Genomic DNA, 25,596 nt, shown 5'->3' on the forward strand with positions numbered 1-25,596 from the left:
AGGGGTCTTCAACTGAGCACATGTCACCTGCCAACCTCCTCACCGTGAGCTTTTCTTTCTTAGGCTCTCAGAGTGGAAACTCTTGGGTCCTCATTGGTTCAGTTCTGTCCTGACACCTCTCACCCCCTTTCTGACTCAAAACTTCCCCACCGTACTGTCATACCACCCCAACATCTATTCACCAAGGCAACCATATCTCTGGATCGCTGTCATATCAGCATCCCTCACTCCCTAGTCTCTGTCATCTTACATTTAACTATTATGTAGACACCTGACAAGGGTCACCACTCCGTGTCTCTGGCAGCCAAAGGAAGCCCTCGAAACCTAAGTCTGAGGGCAAACATCTCCCCATTTGCCAAAACTTTTATCTTCCATATCACATACCCTATACATTGCTACAGGCATTTACCTAAAACTTCCTCATCTTTTCATATTGACTCATTCATTTATCCAGTAAATATTGATTTGATCAGTGCTGGGTGGATTAAGATGGGTAGTGGGTAGATCCAGGTCTTCAGGTTTTTGTGTATGCTCACCTGCCATTCTGATGGGCCTGCCTCCATCTGGAAAATGCCTGGTCATAAACAGAAGGGCTTATATTTTCTTTCCCCAAACAAGTAGATCATTCTGCACGTATACCCTGCAGCAGGGCTCTTTGAAGGAATCTGGACTTAACCCCAGAAACAAGAAACAATTAGTATTTTAATTGAAAGTGACAGAAAATCAACCAGCAGAAAAGGGAAATTATTGATTCTTGTAAGCAGACAAGACAGAAGTGGAGGTGGCCTCAGGGACTCCAGGGCTGTCATTCATGTTGTCAGTTTCTTCTGTTGATCTTCTGTCTTGATCTCTTCTACTGCAGAGAAAGGGATAGGATAGGATGTGGCTACAGAGACTGGGAGGCTCAAACAGTCCAGCTTGGCAATGCCCCAGGAAAGACTTTCTGTCCTAGCTGGAGTCCAGGTAAAAACCCAAAGGAAGGGTGGTGATTGGGCAAACTTGGATCCTTCACTCATCCCTCAACCAGTAGCTGAGACGGGAATGAAGAGTCCTGAATGGCTGGGCATGACTCACAGCCCATCCCTATGGCCTAGGAGGCTGGGCATCGTCATGGACAAACCAAGCCAAACCATGTAGAATTAGAGATAAACCATTCTCTAAAGGAGTGAGGGCACCAAAACTGAGAGAAATTGAGAAAGGAAGTAAGACAGACAAAAAAATAATAAAAAAAGACACTACACATATGTCATTGCAGAATTAGATCTCTGATCCTTGATGTTTTTCAGGGCACTACAGGGCCTTGTTGCTAGATGATCAAAGAGCACATTCTCAGAGCTCAAGGCTGCTCCATTTAATACTAAATGGCTCAGGACCTCGTTATACAGAAGCTGTTGGTGGAGCATTTCTTACTTTGGATGTCTCATTCCAGACTTCTGCTTCCAGTTTTAAGAGAAGCTCCAAACTGGGACAGACCCACATTTTGCCATCAACCACTTGAAAACTGGACAAAACGCCTGACATGACAGTTCTCAGATAATGGACAACAGCACAGGAATGTGGTCTTGAGAGAACAGAAATAAGTGAGATGAACAGAGAGCACCAGTTTGGGACCAAGAGGTGATTTTTTGTCTTGGGGTGCAGGGATAGAGCTCAAGCAGAGCTCAGTGGTCTTGAGTAATAGAGAGGTGATATCTCAGCTGAGAAATTTCAGGAATACACATAAAACTCCTTTGAGTCTTTAGATAAAAATCTGTGCATGTGAAAATCTGTGCAAGTAAAACTCCAAACTGATAAATACAAACAAACACAAAACTTCCAGGGTAAGAACAACTAACTACTGGGGAAATACAAGATAAAAAAGATTTTCCAAAGCCGATGTGGACATCATAAGAGGTCCTACTAGCTAGAGTAGAGTGGCGTGATTCAATATATGAGACCTCCACCCATGTGCTGAGAAATTCCAGAGGGCAGTATTACAACAGTAAGGATCAACTAGCTCTAGAGTTAAAGATACTCTAGTCCCACTTTTTTAGAAAAAGTTTGAGACAAGCCTTACAAAGATCATGATGGTCTTTTGATGGTCTACTTGAACAAAGTGCAGTTCCACTTAATGGAAATCAGCAAAATCCAGCACTCAACAACATGAATTTATACTACCTAGCATCTAATCAAGAATGATTAGAAATGCAAAGAATCAGAAAAATGTTACCCATAAGCAGGAGAAAAATTGACCAATGAAATACATCCAGAAATAACCAAGATGATGGAGTTAATAGTCAAGGATATTATAGTATCTCTTACCGATAATACTCATGCTCAGTGATTTAGAGGAAAACATGATTATGTTGAAAAAAATAGAAAATTAAAAAGTCCAAATGGAACATCTAAGAGATGAAAAATCCGAGGCTGGGAATTTAGCTCAGCGGCATAAGCGCCTGCCTTGCAAGTGCGCGGTCACGAGTTGGATCCCCGGTACTGATTAAAAAAGAGAGAGAACCCTTGTAACTAGGTGATCTTATTATACTTGGACCACTGAAATTTGTTAATCCAAATTTGAAAATTTCTCTGTTATCAGTGTGAGTCAACTTTTTTCCATGTCTCTGCTTCTTTCTGGGTGTCTTTCAGTTTCACTGCTGATACAGCTATTTAACTTTCAGCATGTAGTCAACTCCCAAAAGGAAGCTGGTGAATTAGTTAAGGACATACCACCTCAAAATACGCCTAATAGATATACGGATTATTTCAAATTCAAATCACTGAAGGAACTTCAGAAAAGGCCCTTTGGCCTGAATTTCTCTTCTTGTTTCAAGCCGTAAAGATTCTTTTGGGTGGGATATTCTTTACATACAAATGTTGGAAAATAGGCTTGATCACCAGAGACTGGTCATTTGTCTGGGATGAATATTTCACTGGATGGAATGATATAGTATTATTTCATAGTAGACTGACTGGTTAAGCTAGAACATTACAAGCCCAGAGCAATGAAATCGAACCCTGATTCTGTGTAGGGAGCCCTGATTAATAAGACACCACTGCACTGTCTGCTGTCTCCCTCATTTGACTCCTGGGAATGTTGAGGGACCTCTCTGGCTGGGGAGTTTGGCAGAAGGCACCAGCCCCTTTCTCTGGGTATAAGAGACCAGCTGGAGACATGCATTTCTGGGGTGCTGTGGTGAGTAGCAAGGGCTGTGATGGTGCCACATTGCCTGTGACTTGTGGGGAAATTGGCTTGATTCTGGCTTTCCATGTTAAGAAGTCTACCCACCCACAGCCAAGAGCCATGCTCTTCAGTATCTGTGTCAGTGCTCATAAAGGTGATTTCTGGTCTCCATTGGCTTTGCTTTTTTATCTAATTTCATTGACTTTGCTTCTTCATCTAATTTCTTGGTTGGTTGTAAACATCAGTATGTAAGAAAATATCCCCGTCCCACCACACACCGAGTGGGTGGCTTGTTAGGTTCCTGATGGTAAAGGATATGAGCGGGCCTCTCCTGCTGGCCTTTAACTCATGCGACCATAACCAAGTCATGCCTCTCTGCCTTCCCACATTTCAGCCTCAGCTTCCTTACCTGCACCAGAGATATTATGTTCGATAATACTCGGTCATGATTCCTTCTGCCCCTTACGTTTTCTGCATCTAGACCACAGACTCTAGCCTAAGGTTACCTTCAGATTGACTTTGGCCTAAACTGATTTAATCGTTACATTAGGAAGGAAGATTTCACCTACTAATTGGAGCTTCCAGCTTCTCTTGAAAAATACTAAGTCCTCATTCCATGGCAATAATAAACCGGACTGAAAAGCAGGTGACCTCTTCAGGTGGCCACTGTCCCTACCTGTCCACTGCTTTCATGTGGTGCACTGAGAGCAGAGAAGCTACAGTAGGGACCAGGGCCTTCGATTCCCAGATAGTGTCACTTGTGCTGTATTCTCTGACCAGTCCTCCAGATGGGGCAGGAGAGAGGAGTGGCAGTATTTCAGAGCTGTCGTGTTTATGCTAAGGGAAGCTGATGTAGACCGGGAAGGGGAGAGACAGAGGACTTCATGGGTTTAGTGGGTGCCTGGTGTTGGGCAGGAAGCACAGCAGAATCTCAAGGTCACCTGGCCTCTCCCTGGTCCTCTCTCTCCCTCCTGCCTGGAGCCTCCAAGGCTAGGGAGACTGAAGCCCTCAGGACAGCTCCCTCCCCACCCCCACCATGGTTAAATCATTGTCAGAGGCACAAGGTGGTCCACCTGCTGGCTGCCTCCTGCAGTGAGGCCAGTGGAGGTTTGAGGTGGTAGGGGCCTGGGGGAGGGTCCTGCCTTCCACCTTCAGGGCTTCAGACCCCACTCTCTCCAGCCCTGGGGGCTCCAGGTGTACCTCATGTGGCTCTCTGCCAGACTGCCCTGCTTAGGGAATAGTCCCTGCCTGCTTGGTGAGAACCTGGTCCAGGGAGCTCTGGGGCTACGGGATGAGACAGACCTTGACTCCCCCTACACTAGCCAGTATCAGTCAAAGGAAATTACTAAGCTCTCCAAGCCTCTGTTTTCTTACCTGTCAAATGGGACAAATAATTCCCACCTCTTGGAAGTGCTGTGAAGTGGGAGGACAGGAGCAGCTATGTGAGGTCAGCTCTAAGATTGTCCACTTTCTTCCCTTCCCTGTGCCACAAGCTTCTGGATCCCGGTGTCCTACAGGCTACAGGATAGTCTAGAAAGGAGAACACAGCAATGGGATGCCCTTCAGTTTTCTGGGTGGTATTTAGAAGATAGCTTCTGCTTTTTTGACAAAGGCTCACCCCATGCCAGACCCTCAGTGCTGTGGCTACCTGTGCCATGGAGTAACCATTCTCCTCCCCTTGTGGACGGGAAAGCTGAGGGCCAGAGAGGTCTGAGTGTCGTTCAGGATCACAAAGCTCATAGCAAAGGAGGCTTCTTTCTCAATTCAGATCTGGCCAAAGACAAGGTTTGCCAGTTGAAGACATCTTCGTGAGCTGGGGAAGGGTGCCATGGCCAAGGGCAGGCTCTATCCCCTCCATCTTTTCTCTCCTCCAAACTGGAGGCACCCTTTCCCCACATGGGGTACAGTGCTCAGTAATTCATCCTCTTCCCCTTGCTCAGCGTCTATTTTTTTTTTTTTTGTCTTTTTTATTTTTATTGGTACCGGGGATCGAACTCATGACCGCCTGCTTGCAAGGCAGGTGCTTATGCCACTGAGCTAAACCCCCAGCCCCTATCCTCTTCCCCTTGCAAGGTTAGCAGGCTTCATCCCTGTCCCCAGGAGGAAGGCTGGACAGCAGTGACTGGGAAGATGGTATCTGTGCTCTCCGTCCTCCATTCTGGCCAGTTTGATAGCTTCCATTCCAGCCCAGGGAGGACAATCTATAGGCACCTGTAGCATCGCATATGGAAAGTCTTCCATGGCACAGGACTCTGACCTGCAGTTCCAGTTTGAGGACATTTTCATAAAGAAATAATAAAGTGAGGAACAGTTATTCTTCTGCAGTTGTGCGTTCCACATTTGAGGATGCAACAAACCATGGGTCAAAAAAAAAAAAGAAAAGAAAAGAAAAGAAAAAAAGCCAAAATAAAAATAAATTGTATGTGTCCTAAATATTTACTAATTTCTTTTTTTGTGATTACCCTCTGAACAGTCCAGTGTAATGATTATTTACATGACACTTATATTATATTAGGTATTTTAAGTATCTAAGGTGCCTTAATGAAGGGTTTTTTTTTATACTAGGATTTAAGTATCCATGAATTTTAGTATTTGTTGTGGGTTTTGGAACCAATGCCCCATGGGTACCATAGTTATAAAAATGATCACATCATGAGGTAGTGCACACCTGTAATCCAAGCATTCTGGGATTCTTTAAAGTTTGAAAACAACATAGCAAGTTAGCAAAACCATTTTAAAATAAAGGGAGGGTGTTGAGGATGTAGCTCAGTTCCAGCGCCCCTCACAAGAAAAGTCATCTTAGTGTTATTTATAAAGTGCAATAATTGGACACAGTTAAATTACAACAGGAGATTTTTGTTTGAATACATTATGATCCTGGACCTTGAACGTAGGATATGTATCAATTAAAATCATAAAAATTTGTTTTATTAGCTATGAGCGGTATTAACAATATACTAAGTGTAAAAAGATTACGATGCAAAAAGTATAGAGTGATTAGTGCATCTCTCTCTCTTTCCATGCACGTGAGGATAGCTAGGTACCCAGGTAATAGCTAGTGAGTCACTTGGGAAATTGAAGAAACAAGACAGACATTTATTTCAAAGCTGGATGCTGCAAGTGGGGCTCCAAGGGCTTCTCTCTAGGCCCCCACGTTGTAGGAAAGTAAATGACACCAGGGGAGGTCGGAGGAGGGGAGGGAACAGGAGGGCAGCTGGGCAGCAGAAGCGCACAACTGGCTTCAACCCACCTCCGACCAAACCCAAGTCCATGCTGGATGATAGCAGGTTTGATTCTCTATGAATGACCTTGTCAGGCCAGGTGATTGTCCCACCCCCAGCTGCACCTGCTCCATTAATCTTCCCTGTCCCAACCAGGCAGACAGAGCCCCTTCGATCTGTTGACCTAAGAGGGGGGTTCAAGGGCTGGGAGGGGCCACTCTGTACCTGCCGGTGATCAGCAGCTGGGGGTGGCTTTGTCACTGCTGATGGATGAGGAGGGTGGCTGGCTGCTCTCCCCTGCTGCTGTCTCCCCAACCTTCCTGCTCCAGGTGGGCCCTGCAGCATTCATCCCATAGGCAGGGTGGCTAACAAAGCAGCCCTGTACTTTGGGCAAATGGCCTGAATCCTGTCCCATCACATGCCTGCATTTCTATAACTTTGCTCACTTTGACCTCTCCCACCCCCAAAACAGGATACAGCCTAGATAGTCATCTCAGGTGTCATTGGGGACTGAGTCCAGGACTTGCCTTGGGTTCCCAAATATGAGGACCTGCAAGTCCCTTATATAAAATGGCACTCTGTTTGTGCATAACTGATACAATCTTCTCATGTGTTTTAAATAATCCCTAGACTACTTAGGATAGCTGACACAATGTATATGCTAGATAAACAGGTGTTACACTATATTGTTTAAGGAATAGTGGCCAGAAAAAAGTCAGTGCATACTTAAAACAGATGCAATTTTTTTTGTGTTTTTGATCTGCATTTGCTTGAATCCTTGAGTACATCTATTTTTATAGATGAGAAAATGAATGCAATTAATGTAGCAATTAAAATACCAAGGAAGATCTATAGCTTATTGAGATTGAAAGATGTTTATATATGCTAAGTGAAATATACACAATATAGCAAAAATGTAGAGTAGCTTGATGTTTTCTTCATACATGTATGTATCAGTCTGGAAGGACAGTCATGAAATGTTAACTAAGCTGGAATTTTCCCAAGCCTTTGGCCTCAAATCCAACCCCCACTTTACTGTCACTGTCTCTTTGTCCTAGAGGTCTTCTCTCCTCTAAACCTCTTTACCTCTCCTGGGTTTCCTCAAGGAATGTTTCCTTTGGTCTTGCTTGGCCACTTTAGTCATTCTAGAAACCTCCTCTCAAAGTCTCAGAGGCCAGACACTCTGCCCAATGCAGGAAGCTTGCATCCACTTTCAAGTTCGACTCCTGTGTCCCCAGATGATGCCATGTGGTCCTTCTCTGACTAATAGAGGAGGCCTCTGTCCTTCTTACCCCCTGGTATGATTCTGATGGAACAAGATTCACTACCTGAAGGCCCACAGATCCTTGTGTAGATTCCACTCACTTCTCTGTGCACAGTCCCCCAAGCTTGGATGGCTGTCTCCTTTGGCCATTGGTAGAGAAGGGTACATGAGACAGTGGCCATCAACCGCTAGAGCCAGCAGCCCTCAGCAACTAACTAGCTAGACAGCAGGAAGGGATCTGTTGCCCAGGCATCTGGGCCATGTGACAGACACACAAACACATCTCAGGAGGTTCAGGACTGCATGGTATTAAATCATGAGTGACATTTGTGGTGGCTCCCTAACCATCAAGAAGGGTCTACATGGGGAGCTCACATTTGCTGTGTTTTATCGGTTGCCACACACCTGACCTCTGGCACGTGCTCTTTCAGGAATACAATACTCTTCAGAGAGTGTATTAGTTTCCTTAGGGCACCATAACCAATCACCACAAACTGGCTGACTTATAACAACATTGACTTATTTTCCCACAGTTGTGGAGCCCAGAGGTTAGAGGTCTGAAACCAAGATGTTGGCAAGGTGACATTCTCTCCAGAGTATCTTTTCTGTCTCATCTGCTCCTGGGGGTTTCTGGGACTCTGGCTTGTAGCTGCCAAGCCGTATCCTCTGCTTCTTCTCATGACCTTCTCCTCTGTGTCTTTGTGTCTGTTTTCCTCTTTTTTGGGTTTGTGTTTGGGTCTAGAGCTACCTTAATCCAGGATGATCTCATCTTGAGATGCTAAACTTAATTACATTCACAAACTTTTTTTTCCAAACAAGGCCACATCTATAGTTCCTGGTAAATTTAGCTTTGGGAGGATGACTATTCAAATCCCTATAGAAAGATTCTTATTTAATATATGTGGCTGCCAAAGGGAGCACAAAGGATTTTATTTAAAATGATTACATTTTTTTGAAGTACCACCTTAATAGTGAATCAATTAAACCACAGCTTCTGACAATTTCTTTTTTAAAGGAGCTCAGTTCTTGAGTATTCTGGGTGTTGAGAACTACTGTGAACTTCCAGAGTTGTGTTAAAGGCTTAGTCCCCAGCTTGACACTACAGGAAGATGGGGAAAACCTTCTTTTGGTACTAGGGATCGAACTCATGACCACGTGCAGGTGCTTATGCCGCTGAGCTAAATGCCCAGCAGATGGGGAAAACTTTTAAAAGCTAGGGATAATGGTGCATGGCTGTAGTTTCAGCATGCTAAAGCAGGAGGATTACAAGTTCAAGCCCAGCCTGGGAAATTTAGAGAATTAGAGAGACCCTGCCTCAAATTTAAAAAAAAAAAAAAAGTTGAGGGAACTGAAGATATAGCTCAGCGTAAAAAGGTCCTGGGTTCAATGTTGAGTACTCCCCAAAAGAGTGGGACCTAATGGGAGTTTTTAGGTCATTGTGGGGATGCCCTTAAAGGGGATCATGAGACACCAGTCTCTCTTTTTTAATCTCCCAGCCATGAGGCCAGTGGTTCTCCTCTGACATGTGCCCCTCCCATGATGCCCTGCCGAGAACAATGAGGCCAATTGGCCAAGGATTGAAACTTTTCAAATTCTGAGCCCAAGTAAACCGTTCCTCTGTAAATTTATTAACCTTGGTGTTTGTTATCATAATGGAAATATGACTAACAGTTTCCTTTGTATCTCATCCTCCAGCTCCACATGCTACAGTGGGAAACTGGAGAGAAAAATGGAAAGGTCATTGGCCTTTTGAATTGGGAGGCAGAGGTTCAAATCCCCCTTCCCAGCCTCTGAGTACTCCATACAGTCCTTCAGGTCTATGCCTTCCTGCCTAGTTTTCAGCCTGTCTAGGAGCTCTAACCTGATGAAGCCATTCTTATTATCCCACCAAAGGAGTTTTCAAAAGATTGAAGTACCAGTACATCTATTAATTAAAGTTTTGAAAGGATAGTGTTTTCTCATTTTATTAGCACACAGTACAAAAAAGACTATCAAAATTTAGAAATGAAAGAAAAGCCTGCAGTCACATTATGCAGTTATAAATGTCTTTCAAGATTATATATATATATATATATATATACACACACACACATCTATATATATATGTGTGTACATATATATATATTGTTGTTGTTGAGACAGAGTCTCACTGTATAGTCCAGACTGGGCTTGAACTCAATGTAGTCCAGGCTGGCCTGGAACTCCCAGCTGTCCTTCTGTCTCAGCCTCCTGAGTGCTGAGATTACAGGCATGCACTGGATAATGTATTTTACATAAGGGTCTCGAGCATCTTTGGACTTTGGTGTCTTGGGGGTTTAGAAGTCAGTCCCCCAGGACATAGAGAAATGACTATTGTAGATTCTGTATTTAATACTTTAGTACTATTCTATGAGAGAAGGGCTATCATTATCCCTATTGCACAAATGACATCAGGACACAAAGAGGCTGCCTAAATTCACTGAGATCACAAGTGACAGATGTGTCCTCTGAATCTAGGAGTTCTGACTCCAAGGCCTCCCTGCTCTTGCTCACTACAGTCTACTGAAGAAGGAAGCTCTCTGCAGCTGGAACATGAGTTGGGGCCAGGTGGTTTAAGTCACAATGGGAGGGCTACCCTGAGGAGGAGGTTGCAAAGGCTGCAGGCAGGGACCTTGCAATGGCTGGGTGACAGCACAATCATGAGCCAATGGAGAGGCCAGAAGAGACAGGTGAACGTGGCATCATGGGCACTACAGAGACAGAGTCCCAGCGGTCAGGCAAACAATTTAGCTGGGGCAGGTTCTGGTCACATGGCTGCAGAGAAGAGGCCACATTCCATGGGATGAGGCTTTAAATCTGACAGGTGGTGCTTCCTTCTGAAGCTCGTGGGGCCCCAGGCTCAGCAGCTAACTCTCTCTTCTGTCGGGGTATCACTTGCACAAGGCCTGGTGCACAGGAGTCACTGTCTGAGGACTGTGGGACCAGACACTCTCTCCAGCTGTGCCACTTCTCTTCCCCTCTCTGGGTCAGGTGGCCACAGATGGGAAGTTAACTGCCACACCCACCCCAGCCCTGGGGAGCCTGAGGAGTCCCAATCTATTTCTTGGCCCTGCCCTGGAGGAAGGTGGAAGGAAGTCCCTCTTTTCCACACAGTGTGGGTTATGTTCCGAAGAACAGTGACTGGGAAGGGTTCTAGCTGCTGAAGGGTTCACCCTGCCCCTCTTTCCATTCCTCCCCTCCTCTGGATCTAGAGAGTCTCCAGCCATTATTCCTCACACCACAGCCCAAAAGTGACCAATAAGAGGCCCAGAGAACAGAAGCAGCCTGATTTGCATATCCTTGCAATTTGTTTTATTAAAAACACCACTGCTACACTAGACATGATGGCACACACTTACCTATAATCCCAGCACTTGGGAGACTGAGGCAGGAGGGTCACAAATTCAAGGCCAGCATAGGCAACTGAGTGAGATCTTGTTTTGAATTAAAAAATAAAATAGACTGGTGATGTAGCTCAGTGGGAGAGCGCCTCTACCTTCCATCCCAGCAGCGCAAAAACAAAACAACCCCTTACCATTACTGCCACCACTGACTGCCTACCATATCCTAAACATTCAAGGGACACAGCAGTGAACTGGCCATGGCTTCTGGTTCCAAACTACTACCCTTGGCACAGACTCCTTAGAATCAGAGGAATCAGTGCTGTGCAGCGTGAAGGAGGAGTCGTCCCTTCTGAGCTGGGAGTTCAGACTGAGAGGCTGCACACTGGGCTCTGGGCTTTGCTCCACCACTAATTCTGCCGTGACCTTGTACGCAGTCTCTTCCTCTCCCTGGCCTCCACTTTCTACACCGAAGAAGCCAGGCTGGGATGTAAGGTCCCTGAGGCCATTTCTAGCCAGGCATGAGGCAGTTTGCTATTGGATCCGGCCTCCTCTTCAGTGGCTGTTGGCTTTTTGCTATCACTTTTTAAAAGCAGCAAGCAAGAAGAGGTGGGGTGGGGGTAGGGGGCATAGGGCCTGTAAAGAAATTCCCAGACTGGTCTGTTGCTTTTTGTGTGTGGACAGAGGGACTGGGAAGTGCTAGGGGCGGGTAGAGGAGAAGGACAGGGATGGGGGGGGGGCTGCACAGGAGACAGAAGAATGAAATAAAGGCAAATTCAACAAAAGGAAGTGAAAAGTGAGTGACAAGTTTGAGGCTGCAGGCCCTGGGCCGACCAGGCCTTTAAGGCGAAGAATAGACACAAACGAGCTGGATTTTCATGCTTGGTGGACGGTGAATGGAAGAGCATCCTTTAAATCCCTATCAGGAACTCTTTGGATTGTCATTAGATCTGGAGAGCAGCAAAGACGGAGGGAGGAGCCTGCTGAATTTGTCCCTTTGGATGTGAAAAGATCCTGATTCAGGGCAGGCGGCTGGCTGGGGGGCTCTGGGCTCTCCTTGCCTGAGCCAGGCATCCTGGGCCCCTTAGAGGTTTCGGTAAATTATTTGTCATTTTGAAGGCCCTTGAGATGCAGTTGTTAGCTTTCCCTGATCTTGGGGAGTGACACCTCCCCCCCCCCTGCACTGGGAGCTAGGAGGAAGAAGGGAGGGTAGGCTGGGCTCCACACTTCCGGTTCCCTCTGGGTTTGCCCTGGATGGGGACTTGCAGTGCTAACATCTGAAGAATCCCAGAAAAACCAGGATAGCTGCTCACCATACCTTAGTGGGGGCTAGAGAAGTGACTCAAAGCTGGTGACATCAAGCCCTAGAATCAAGGCTGATATTGCTGACTTGATCCTGGAAGGTAGCTGGTTTCCCGGGTGGGAGGTTCATTGTGCATTAAAAAAAAGCAGTTGGGGGGCTGGGGATTTAGCTCAGTGGCCCTGCCTTGTAAGCAGGCAGTCATGAGTTCAATCCCTGGTACCGATAAAAACGAAAAGACAAAAAAAAAAAAAAAGAAGAAGACAGTTGGAGGTTTTTGTATACTATGAATGCACATTACAGAATTGGTCTTATGTTTGTGTTTTTAAAAATGTCCTTATCCTTTAAAAATGGACACTAAGGTATCTGAGATAATGGACATCTGGGATGTCTACACAGATTTGCAGGGGAAAGGGGGCTGCAAACAGATGAACCAGAGTTGAACGAGGTTACCCATGAGTTGATGGACAGTAGATGGGAATTTCTTTGCAGTCCTGTGTCCCTCACCCTCGACCTCTATGTCTTGTCACTTGTTACTTTCAAAAAGTAGGAGCTGAGAGGGAGTGCGTGAAGACATATTACTTTATTTTCTCTTCTCTGAAAATGTTCAAAATCAAAGCTTGAGAAAGGAAAAGGAGAGCAGGTCAGTATGGTGAAGAGCACTGGTCCTGGGTTCAGGTCCAACACCACCTCTCACTGGGCAACTGACGGCACATCACTTAACGGCTCTGCCTTAGTTTCATCCTTTGCAAAATGGTAATGGTAATGGTAATTCTAACCTCATAGATTAATAGTGGAAAGCACTAGGACTATACTTAGATATACGGGACATTTGATAGCAATTAGTTGCTATACAAAAAATAAAAACTAAAAAACATGGTCGATTTAGGGGAAGACAATATCCTTTCAGCCAAAACCCTTTGGAGCCTTGCTCCTGGAGGTGGGGGTGATTTCCTGGAGTAAACTTTTCCTGCAGAGCAGGCCAGTTGTTGGGACTCAAGCCTCATACAATGATCCCAGGTGGCTCCTTCCTCATACCTGCTGCCCACGTAGAGCCTCCCACAGCTCCTCCCTTCTGTTCTCCATCATCTGTGCTGGAGAGTTCACCCTCCCACTCCTCCGGAGTCCCATACTATGCTGACATCTTCTAACCCACACCTGCCAGTTTTCCTATGGTCTCTTTCAGTCAACTAGGAGCTGGGAGAGGGCAGGTCTTAGTTTCTGCAGGTTGAGCATAGAGAAGCTCAAGAATGTCCTGGTTCATGTGCACACACAGGGGCAGCACACACACAGGATCAAGGGTACTTGTGTGTGCATACATGTCCTGCTCAAAGAAAGCCTGAGGTGCAAGAAGAGAAGGGAAACCTGGTCTCGCCATTGAGGGGCTCATGGTACAGTTGAGCACAGATACAAGAGGGAGGCTGGCGGCTGCTGGTAACTGGGGCCAGGCTGCTGAAGTCCCTGTTCTTAGAACTCAGTGCCAGATGCAGAGTAGTGAGCAGGAACATTCACTCCAGGGGACTGCAAGGGACACCTGGACACTGCAGGCCAAGGACAGAACCCCTGCCAGGCCCATAGCCCTTGAAGGTGATACAGTCATCACAGAATGGAAACCATAAAAGCCACCATTTACCCTGCACATGTGCTGGCTATTGCCTCCTGTCATTTCATTTAATCCTGGCAGTTACCCTGAAACAGGGAACATTTTACCTGTTATGCGTTAAAACTGGTGGTCAACTCAACACAGCTGAATTGAATCAGCATGGTGCTGAGTGTAGATGGCCCAGCTGAGGACTGTTGCCAGCATAAAAGAAGACGTGGCGAGGAAGAGTGGGGCACTGTGGGTTCTTCTAACCATTGTTTGGAGCTGTTGGTTCTCCTGGATGAGTTTGTCATGGCTAGCTCCCCTGATACAAATTCAGCCCTTGTCATTGGAGGAATTTGGGAGCTTGTTGCTGAGAATGGCTGCAGTTCATTTTGGAGGAGCTCTGGTCCTTACCTGGAACATCACTTCCTGGCTCCAGAGGGAAAGATATGTGCTGTTCAATCTCCAGGAGAAGCTGGCTTCCTGATATGTACTTGGCTATTCTCATTGTCAGAGGAGCTCGGGATCTCAGTCACTGGGATGGCTGTGGTACTTTTCAGCGGAGCTCTGGTCCTTATTTTGAGCATTGCTTCTTGGTTCCACCACAGAACCCTCAGCCTGCTAGCACAGATTCTTCTCCCTACTGGCATAGACTTTCTAGCTTCCATCGCTGACCTTTGGGCCTTCCCAGTGCAGGTCCATAATACAGACTTGCATGAGTCATTGTCATGAACTGTAGATCTTCAGCTGGACTTATGCAGGACAATGCTGTGGGATTCAGGTCCTCAGCTGGATTTGCTAGGTCTTTAGTGTTGTGGGCAGATTTCCTGCACTTTCTTGTATTTAACTCTGGGTGACCATCATAAAATAATATTATAAATTCTGTGTCCTGTATGTAATTGTTCTCCTTGCAGCCCCTGACTACAGCAGTATCCTTTTATAGTAGAGAAAAACTCTGAGGACCAGAGACTCGGAATGTCATTCAACTAGGAAAGGGCAGAACTTGGACTTGAAGTTCAAGATGTGAATTCACAGTCAAAACTTTCAGCTGCTATTTTGCAATTTATGCTGAGCAAAAAAGAATACTGAGAAAGGATTTACAATTGTATGGCATCTAGAATTTGCTTCAAAATTATCCATGAAAGAAGTGCTAGGGGAAGTGGATAGGGAGGGATCTGGAATATGATTTGCTCTCAGTTGATATTCTTGAATCTTCAGGCTGGGCACATGGGCATCATTATGCTTTTTTCCCTCTGATTTTGACATGTGCCATAAGAAATCTGACTGGCTTGGGGCCCTGGCCTGGTTGTACCATCACAGGGTGACTTTGAACATGTTACTGAGCCTTTATATCTCTTCATGTCCACACTGGTCCTTGACCCATACTCCCCTAGCTCAGCAGGATTCCAGTGCTGCTCAGTAGGCCTGGAAGACAGAGGATGAAATAGCACCTGATCTTCTAGGACACAAGTCCCCTTATTTCTAAGGCCAGCAGCAAATTCCTTGTACTGGAAGGTAATTTTTTACATTCCTTTCCCCAGAAAGAAAAATTCTGGCAGAGCTCATGTTTGGCATGTATTTAGGTTTCTGAAATAAAAAATGTGTGTGTGTGTGTGTGTGTGTGTGTGTGTGTGTTGCACATCTCACCCCACCTGTGTGGATCTCCTCTCACCCCACCTGTATGGGTCTCTTCTTATCCTTCTCCAAATCGCCACCTGTTCATTCCTCGTTCAAAAGGGGCTGGGGGCCCCAGGCAGAAGGGTGGTGCCCAGATTCTGGGGGAGGCAAATGAGGCTCTGGGCCTCCCAAACACTGCGGATGATAAATGGGGTCCGAGTCTTTCAGGCTTCATTATAGAGTCGCCATGGGTTTGCCCAAACCATGGCAACCAATTCAAGCAATGATTAACCTAATAAAGCAAAGGCAAAGGGGAAAAAGATGCATTCAAGACCCCAAGTCAGGCCCCGGTTCTCTAGAGGCAGTAAATTTCCTTCACTGGGTGCCATGTCCAGGCCCCAGACGTCCTAAATCTCTGCGGAGGGAGTGGGGGTGGGGAGGCCTGTGAAAACAATAAATGGATGTTAGAGATCAGCTGGGGGGCTTGAATGCACATGGGGTGAGTTCCTCCTGGTCCTTCACTGGAAGCCAATCCTAGCCCTGGTGAAGACACATCTGCTTTAGTCTTAGGAATCAAATTACCTGGAATTTCTTGTTTTGAATCTAGGTATATTTGGCCCTGAGGAGATATTTGGTGTGTGTGTGTGCATGTGCATGTGTTGCACATATGTGTTAAGGTTTCTGTCTGCCTGTCTTTGAGAATGTGGAAAGCCGATAGTACAGTTTTTTCAGTGTGACAAGCAGCCCGTGGGATGCCCTCAGAGATCTCTGCCTCCTGGTATTCATTCCCTTGTATGATACCTACTTCTTGACTGTGAGCTAATAAATTTTTTCTAGTGAATAGGATATAACAGAGATAACAGGTTGCCATTTTTAAGATTCATTTATAAGACTGTGACTTCTGTCTTGCCTTTCCTCTCAATCATTTTTGCTCCCATGGATGGAAGCCTGTCGCAGCGTTGTGAGCTTCACCATGGGGAGGCCCACATGACAGGACCGAGGAAGGCTCTGCCCAAAGACCAGTGAGGAACTGAGATCTTCATTACAACAGCTCCAAGGAACCAAATCCTGCTGACACCCATGAGAATGAGATTGGAAGTGGCTCCTCCCCCAGTCCAGGCATCAGATAAGACCACATTCCTGGCTGACACAGTCCACAATTTCAGGAGACATCTTGAGCTACAGGCACCCCTCAAAGCTCTGTCTAGACCCACAGACCCACAGGAGGCCCTTATCATAAATGTTATTTGTTTAGATTTTGAGTAATTTGTCATGCAGCTGTGGATAATTATTACAAGAAAGAAAGTACAGCTGATGGTCATATTAGGATAGCAGGGTCCTTGACCAGTCCCTATAACTAACAGTTTGGGCATTTGGGCAAGCCACGTCCCCCTTCCCTGGTTAATGTGTGAAAGCCAGTCCTAGCCCATTCCTTCTTTGTTAGTCATCTATAAAAATAAGATGGTGACAAAATAGGTACCTTAATGAGTTTATCTCAAATTATTGGCAGGTATATGGGGTGTACATCTCATCTGAGCAGAATGTACATAGGTTGTCATCTCATATCAAACCCTGTGAGATAGGTGTGATTTCTCTTCTTTCATATCTAGAGAAACTGAGGCTTGGAGAAGCTAAGTAATTGCCCAAGGTGATAGAACTATGAAATACTGGAGTTGGGATAGATTCCAAGCTCTTTGGGGTTTTTTGTACTACCTCAGGTGAGAGATAGTGTTCTGCTCAGTGAAGACATGAAGATGTTCCCTACCCTTGAGAAGAGCTCACAGATCAATAGAGGGTTCAGATGAACAAATAGATAATTGCAATATTACCCCAAAAGTGCTAGGATATTAACATACACCTGATACTATGGAAGCAGGAAGTAAGTAGGGAAAGAGAAAGATCCTAGAAAGAGATGATGTCCATGTTGGAGGTCTGGGAGGTGAAAAAAGGAGAAAGAATTTGGACAGACAGAGCAGTGTAACAAAAAAGAATAGAATGGATACCTGAGTGTATATAGAAGAATACTTCAAGCAGGATAACATTTCTGGGGTGTAGATGTTAAGGCAAACAAAGCACTGTGGAAAAGAGGCTGGTCCATCAGGATTCTGGTCAAAACACACAAGATTTAACCATGATGATGGTAAAACAAAAAATAATAGCATGTACAATTCAATTTAATCCTGGTTATAGTCCAGTAGTAGACAATGCTCATTGCCTACCAGGATCTAACCTTCAATTCTTCCTAAGTGCGCAGCCTCTCATCTAGTTAGGGAAAGTTGTAGGATTACATTCTCCCTGTGGGATGAGAGCAGAAGTGATGTGTGCTTCCACTGAGCCTAAACTTTAAGACTGGGTGTGGTGCTCTGTGCTTTAGTTTCCTTTCCTACTGGCCAGTATTCATGCAATGCAGCCTCAGCCTTTTGTTTGGCAAGGATTAAGAGCTGATGGAATAAGATGAAAAAAGCCAGAGTCTCTGAACGATGACAAGGAGCAGGACTACCCACCCACAAGGTGTGCTCACTTCAGACTGAAATCTTGGTGAGTCTTGTTAGAGTAACCCAGCTTCATCCTCATCTGAACTTACAAGACAATATTAATACCCTCACTTTGCAGAAGGAAAAACTGAAAGTTTAAGATACCACATGTGATCTCACTGTGGAAATTGTAAATTCATAGATTCCATCAAACCATCCTTATCTATTAGAATATGAACATTAACCTATGGGTAACTGGTAACCACTTGAACAAGAGAATGACAGGGTTATGTTTGCGTTTGAATGGGACCTCTGGCTGCAGCAGGAGGATACAGTAGAGTGTCAACATTAGTTAAGTGATTTTTTCAAATGAGGTATAAGAGTTAAACTAAAATAATGGTCATAAAGAGATGAAAGAGAGGGCACATTGTAGAAAAAGTAAGAAGGAGAAATCATCAGGGCTTTAGGACTAGATAGTGGTAGTCAGAGAGAAGAGTCCAAATGAACCCTAGATTTGCAATGTGGATGAATAAATGAGATTAGGAATAAGAGGCAACAGTAATTTGGGGAGTAAAGGAGAAGAATTTAATTTTGGACATATCATCTAGAGTACCTAAGAGATAGCTGGCCATGTAATTCTGGAGTCTAGGGAGGGTAGATCTAAGTTGGAGAGGGTTAGCAGGAAGAGATAGATAGCCCTTTAGGCCAGCGTACAACACACAGGAATTTGTAGAACAAATTTGAATTCTTACAAAAGTCCTTCCCTAATGGAGGAGGGGATGGGAGAGGAATTGGAGGCAAATAATGATGCTAATAAAATAATAAGTGCCGTTTAAAGAGGCTTAGAGTACTAAGCAATTATATTTAAGCAGTACAACAGCTTTGTTAGGTGGCTACTATTTACTGTTCTGACTTCACAGTGAGGAAAACAGGCCTTAGAGAGACAAAAGGGGCTCTAACTGAAAACCACTGCAGAATGGCAACACCAGGATTGCAACTGACATGTGTGATTCTAAAATAGCTGTTTTTAACCACTCTCCTCTTCGACGCGTACATATGGGAGATTTTTTTGCCTTTCATTCTTGGAATTACTAAACCTTTGCTGAGGCTCAAAGAATGAAATCCCTGTTGAGCGCAAACTTCCAAAGCAGCTTTTCTACTTGAAGTCGCTCTAGTCCAAGTTTCTAACGTCATTCAGCCTTTGATCTTTTCAAGAGAGGGTGTCCCAGCCAGTGAGCAGACACACAGCCCATGATCTTTGGGTCTTCACGTCCACCGGGGCCCCCAGTCTTTAATCCTGAACAGAAGAAATAGAGGTTTCCCTTACTGAGAAAGGCAAGCTCCTGGGCGCGTCTTCCGTGCCGGATCACCACGGCCATTTCAGCACCATGGTCAGGGGCGCGCGGAAGCCTTTCCAGACCTCAGAGGACTTACCAGGCTGAGTTTGCTGGAAGACGCCCGCTTAGTTGTCCTGACGCACAGGCACGGATCCCAGACGCACAGGCAGCGAACAGAGGCTGGAGTTGGCCAGGAGCCCCCCATCCCGCCCTGGGGATGTAGCTAAAGCTCTTGGAGAACTTTTTGGCTTTACAAGAATGCAGAGGACCCAGCTCCAGCCAAAGTGGATACAAACTACAGACTGACACACTTCCCCGCTCCCCGCCCCTTTCTATCTATGGCCACACAGTAAAGACACTGCCAGTGAGAACTAGGATCCCAGCCGTAGTTTGCTTCCACAACTCTCCAAGTGACCGAGGGCCTTGGGCAGGTAACCTGCGTCTAGGACTCTGAGCCCTGTTGTGAATGCAGCCACTCTGCCTTGGCTACCTCACTGGCTGTTGGAGGGAACCTGCGATGGGAAGCGTCTGGTCTCACGCTGCCCTCTGCACCTGGCTTCTTGAAAACGCTCGGTCCCCCCACCCCCCGCTTTTGAGTTCTGGTCTAGAGATTTAAAAAGGGACAAGGGAAAAGGTACACAACCGAGAATGTTAATTCCATGAATGCAAAGATGTAATTACATTTACCCAGAGCTTATTTTGCGCCTCCTTCGCAGTGGACTCATCCCCTGCACAGTATTCCCCATGCCCAGGTGTGAAGGGCTTCCTCCATCGTTTCCGATACTTTGACTTCCCTTAACTACAGGCAAGACCTTCTTTCAGGGACTCAAAAATCCTGCGAAAGAGTTTTCGAGCCTCTACTGAAGCTCGGAGACTCGTCCAAGGTCACACAGTTTACAGCCCAGTTGGGGGAGGGTTGGTCCGGGCCTCGCCTGCCTTTGTGCCAGCCCTGCGGCTTGGCTCCCAGACATTAGCATTCCAATGGCCCCGGGACGCTTTGTCCTCCGCTCGCAGCTTGCTAGGGGGTGGGGTGGGATGGGGGCAGGGCACCATAAATCTACCTGCGTGTGTGTGCGCGGACGGGGCGGGGGTGGTGGTGTCGGTGCGGGCAGGCGCAGGATTCATGTGCCGTTTTTCTGCAAGCCAGGCTTGGGCTCAGACAAAGGCATAAGAGGAGGAAGAGTCTTTGGCCCAACAGTCTTTCCTGTCCCTGCTTGGGATCCAATCCCCGTTTCAGTGAGCTGTTTCGGGGGCGGCGTTCTCAGACTGCAGGAGGCCTCTAAAGCAAAGCAGCGCGGGCCGAGGGAGCCTGCGAGAGCTGCAGCCCAACCCTCGCGCCGCAGCAGTGGTTTTAAAAGTCGCCGAATGTAAAACCCTCGCGGGGCTGGTTGCTCACGCCTCTCCCAGCAATGTTCGGATCCCTGCTCGCTGAAGGGCCTTGGGTGGACACTCCCTACCTCAGCGCTGTTTCACACGCTTTCGCAGAGTTTGATGGAACTCATCCCGAGCTCCAAGTCCTAAACTTTGCAGTTATTAAACAAACCAAACTCTTTCCCTTCCTCCATCTTCTCCTGACTTGGAGGACAGGGCTGACAATTCACTCTGGACTCCGCGTAGCAGCTGGGTTAGTTAAATCCTATGTGTGTTTTAATTCGTGGGGCGGAGGACCAGTCTGTGCCCGCTGGGTGAGTAATGGCTCCTTAATGAGCGCCCTGGAAAGCGGGAGAGGGACTGACCGGCCAGTGGGTGTCTCGGCTCCTCCGCTTTCAGCCACGGAGATCACAGTGCCTGTAGATGCTCATCCAGCTTCAGAGGATCCTTCAGACCAAGGACCCGGTCCCCCAAGGAAGCTGTCTCCCACAGCCTTGCGCCGGAAGAAGGGTCTTCCTGCTGAAGAATTCCTCTCCGGACTTGTAGTCCAGGGCCAAAGGCTACTCCCCTCTGGCAAACCTACTGTAATCCAGACCCAGGTAATTTGTGGATTTGTGGCTTTTACTTCCACTAAACATCAGTATTTCTTTTGTCTTAAGTAATTTTGTGTCCACGCCACCTTCTTTTAGGTCTGTCTACATCCTTTCCCTCAGGGTGCAGCAAGTAGCTGGCGTTTGCCTGGTATGTGCAACACAGAGCTGTCCACACCTGCCCCAGGCAGGGTCCCAGGTGGAAAGTTGTTTGTTGCAGAGTCTCCAATAACCCCTTAATCTCCTCCTCCCAGATTAAAGCCTTCAACTAAAGCCTCCCAAATTTAAGCCTTGAAACCCTCTGTTCATTCACTTGCTTGCCGTGTCCCCACTTTTGCCCTCAAATCCTGCCTCTGATTACTAACACATAGCTCCTCCAAATTACCTTTAGGGACTTGGGAACTGAGGAAAGGAAAAATCCAGTTTGAAGTAGGAGAGAAGAGAGGGAGGGAGAATTGGAGGGAAGGAGGAAGAGACAGAGAGAGGAAGGGAGAGAAAGGGGCCTTAACTCCTGAAAACCCACCTCAAGCACTCTGGTGTGCAGGATAACAACCTGTGCAGAGCTCCTGGCCCCGGCCCCACTTTCCCATGGGTGACACATTCTTTTCCAGCACCTGGGACTGATGTAGGTTTCCGGTGTTGAACTAGCAGGTCAGGTTTTTATCTTCCATTTCCCTGTTTACAAGCAGCTGGTGCACTGCAGGTTCTTATAGCTCAGACAGGGTTCCTTGAGACCCTAGAGATACCCTTCCCGGCCACTGGCCACCTTGGGATGGGTTTCAGTGCCCATTGGGAACCAGCCCAGTTCCTCCTGAGGAGTAAGAGTGACCACATAGTTGGAAACTCAGAACACTTTTCTCATGAATTTTCAATCAAGGCTGCAGGATTGGCCAGGGGAGGTGAGGAGTGTCCTGCTGAACTCCCAGCTTTGGCCAGCTGCTAAGCTGCAAGAACCAAGGTACTGCCACTCCAACACTAAGTGTGTAAAGTGCACTTCAGGTGATGCACTGGTCTCTAAGCACTTAAGGGAAGTTCTGGAAAGCCCAGCACTCTAACTTTGTGTCTGATTACTACCTCCTTCCCCTAAATGCAGGCTGATAGAGTAGAAGAAAGAGTCTGGACTCTCAGCTGAAGATCTTTCTTCTACATTATTGTTTAGAATAAGGCAAGTAGCTACCATATAAAGAAAACAAGAGGGCTGGGCCAATGATTTAGGACGCTTCAGAATGCAATCCACCGCCTGTTGCTTGGCACTGAAGGGATGGGACAAGACCCCCTTCAGCCTCATCTCCTTCCTTCAGCAGACGTGCCCCCCCCCCGCAACTGTAGCAGTTGCAACCTTCTGCAGCACCATTGTCATCTTAATGAGGATTCTTAAGGGTCCATCGTTTATTGGTTCAGAATCTCATTCACCAGTGCCCAATAATTTATGTACAAAATATAGAATTTTCCCACCATGAAATCTCATCAATAAATACAAATGTAAAAGCTGGGGAGGGGGCATATAATTTACCGTAACAAAATTCATTTCAAAAGATATATAGTTTACAAGTTGATTCTTGGTAAAGAGGCGAGCGGAGCTCCAGGCACCTGCCACCGCAGGGCGCAGGGAAGCGGAGGGAGGTCGGCTAGCGATTTCCCAAAACGCAGCCTGCTCTTCGGTTTCGGGGAGGGCAATGGCTCCGAAAAGTGCAGGAGGAGAAGGCAGAGGTTCGCCTTCGTGGATTAAGGCAGAATGCAACAGCCCGAAACCCAGACTTCACAGAGGGTAGAGAGGAGGTCAGTGGCGTCTCTGGAGTAGGACAAGGGAGCAAGCGCGGAGAAACCAAACACCGGGTTCACTCACACAGGGGAGGGGTGGTAAGGGACAGGCAGACTGACAGACATAAGTGAGGGCTGGGAGACAGAAGGCCGAGGCCGACTCCGTTGTGCATTGCTGCCATAGTCGTCTTCCTTGAAAGAGATTTAGGAGTGGCCAAAGACTGCAGACAGAAAGTATGCGCAAGCTGCACTACCCTCTCCCCTCGGGCAGCGCCGAAGGCTGCAGAGGGAAAGACCTGCAGAGATCAGCCAGTGAGAGGCAGGAAGAGGCGCCCACCCCCGACAGCTCTGGCTCCCTCCCCCCTTTCGTACCCACAACCCAGAGACAGATGGACCCCTTACAGGAAGTCTGAGAAGGCCAGGGCGCCGGGATGCAGGCAGGCGGGGGAAGTAGGCGCCCTAAGCCCGTGGGGCTCTTCTAGCGAGGCGGCGGGGCTCAGGCTGCCAGCGTGGGAAACCGGAGAGTAGAGGGAGCCCCAGTCACCCGGGGAGCCGCCGTCCGCGCTGCCCAGCTCCCCGCAGGATGCCACGGGCAGCTCTGACCCGTAGAAGCTGTGGTCCGCTATGCGCAGCGTCTGAGTCAGTGCCCAGATGTAGTTGTGTGCGAAGCGCAGCGTCTCGATCTTGGTGAGCTTCGCATCGTCTGGGAAGGTGGGCAGGACACCGCGCAGCGCGTCCAGCGCGGAGTTGAGGTTGTGCATCCGATTGCGCTCGCGGTCGTTGGCCTTCTTGCGCCGATTGCGTCTCTGCTTGCTCAGCGCCAACTCGCTCTTGGGCCGGCTGCGCCCTCCGCGCCGCGCGCGCAGCTTCCTCGCAGGCCCTCGGCAGCCACCTGCCTCTGGCTCCGCACGGTCCCGGGACAAGAGTGTGGGGCTGGGTGGGGCGGACGCGCAGCTCGGTATTCCGTTGTCTGAGGCTCCGGGGAAGGGCTGCTCGGTCTCCAGGGTCACTTGCATAGGGGGCGCACCCAGGGGATGAGGCGGCATCCTGAGGTGAGTTAAAAGACAGGGTGAGCAAAGATCAGTTAACCTAGACTGTCCTCAGTTCCAAGGTCAGGGAGGAAAACCCGCCTCCCCTGCTCCAAAGACCCCTTTCCCTTGTCCGCCGCCAGTTGTTACCTATTAATCGGGGCGCAAAGAATGGAGAGTGCTTCTCAGATAGCAGCGGGGAGCTGGGTCGCGCTTGCCCGCTCACAAATTGTGCCAAGGCGAAAGCGCCCCTGCCTGGGAGTTGTCTCAGACCGGAGGAGAAGAGCAGCACGAAGGGGTCCCGGACCTCTGCAGCTCTCTCGGCACGAGGCTGAGATCACAGGGATTTCCGGAGCCACAAGTCGTGTGCCCCTTGGCACGCTTTATCTGCTCTCCGCGGGCTAGGAGCGTGGCTGCCCGGCTGCTGCCCGAGCCGCTGGCCAATCAGCTTCTGGGCCCCTGGGCCTCGCCACGCGAGCCTGCTCCTCCCCTGCGAAGCACAGCTGGATTCCGGACAAAGGGCCAGGGTCGGGGGAGGCGAGCTCCGCTCTGTTTGCTCAGTCCCCTGGGCTCAGTCCCAGCAACTCTCGGTTCTTCAAAGAGCCTCGCCCAGTGAGAAGAGCCCCGTCTGGCGCGCGTCTGGCTGCCCAGGACCGCTTTGCACCTTCCCATCTTTACCAGGCGCCTATCCCGATCTCTCTTGGTACTCAGGAGGGGTTTTTGGGGAGTTTGTAGGAGTCAAAGCCTGAATGTTACACGCTGGAAATGTAGGTTCAGACGGGAAAGCAGCTCACTCCATATCAGCAGGCAAGACCGTGGCAGAAACAGCACAAGGAGCCAGAGTTCCGACTAGCAGTGTAGAGAAGTGACCACTAAATCTAAAGGCCACATGACCTTTGCTGTGGGTCAAATTATGAAATATGTGGGATCGTGTTTCACTGACTCCATTCTGGAAGAGAGGACATGGCAAATTCAGAAAGACAACCTCAATCTGCCTGTGTTCCTTCTGTTCAAGTCCAAGTCCCCCCTTGAGATGCTTGCTCACTCCCCAGGTACTTAGGACCCCATCTATCCCCATTCCAAACCTAAGACATTTGAGGTCCAGGTGGCTGTCGTGCACTCCAGAGGCATTCTGGCCTTGCCAGCCAAGGCCAGCTTCCTAGTATTGAGGCAGGGCCTGGGTGGGGAGACCTGGGGAGGTGTGAGGGGTCAGCAGGGAGCCAGAAGTTCACAGCAAGCCCTTGTGCCTTTTGAACACTCACAGTGGGCTGGTGTAGATCAACTCTCTCTCCTCAGTTCTCCCATCTAATCACAGGAGAGAAAGGGCTGCTAGGCTTCAGCTGGCTCAGCCCCCTGCCTGGGCGCCACTGGGGTTCTCTGGGGCAGCACAGGACAGGCACTCTTCAAGGTCCCACTTTGACCCTTTTAACATTGCCTGGAAATCTTTTCAAGTGAGTCCAAATATACCAACCCCTCCTTCACAGCCTCAGACACCCCTGAGTCTTCTGCTTCTGGTCACTCAGGGTGAA

At 47.8% G+C, this 25,596-nt stretch overlaps 1 protein-coding gene across 1 annotated transcript; it reads right to left on the reverse strand.

The window, feature by feature from the left end:
- Positions 1-22,542: 22,542 nt before the first annotated feature.
- Positions 22,543-24,412, reverse strand: Neurog3 (neurogenin 3). Its single transcript, XM_003473700.2, has 2 exons — positions 24,218-24,412; positions 22,543-24,086 (listed from the first exon to the last, which is right to left on the reverse strand). The coding sequence occupies exon 2, from the start codon at positions 24,083-24,085 to the stop codon at positions 23,438-23,440; it is 648 nt and encodes a 215-aa protein (XP_003473748.1). The 5' UTR covers position 24,086; positions 24,218-24,412; the 3' UTR covers positions 22,543-23,437.
- Positions 24,413-25,596: the final 1,184 nt, after the last annotated feature.

This window comes from Cavia porcellus, unplaced genomic scaffold (genome assembly GCF_034190915.1).
Source record: "Cavia porcellus strain 051 isolate PalLab524CR breed Dunkin Hartley unplaced genomic scaffold, mCavPor4.1 scaffold_28, whole genome shotgun sequence".
NCBI lineage: Eukaryota > Metazoa > Chordata > Mammalia > Rodentia > Caviidae > Cavia > Cavia porcellus.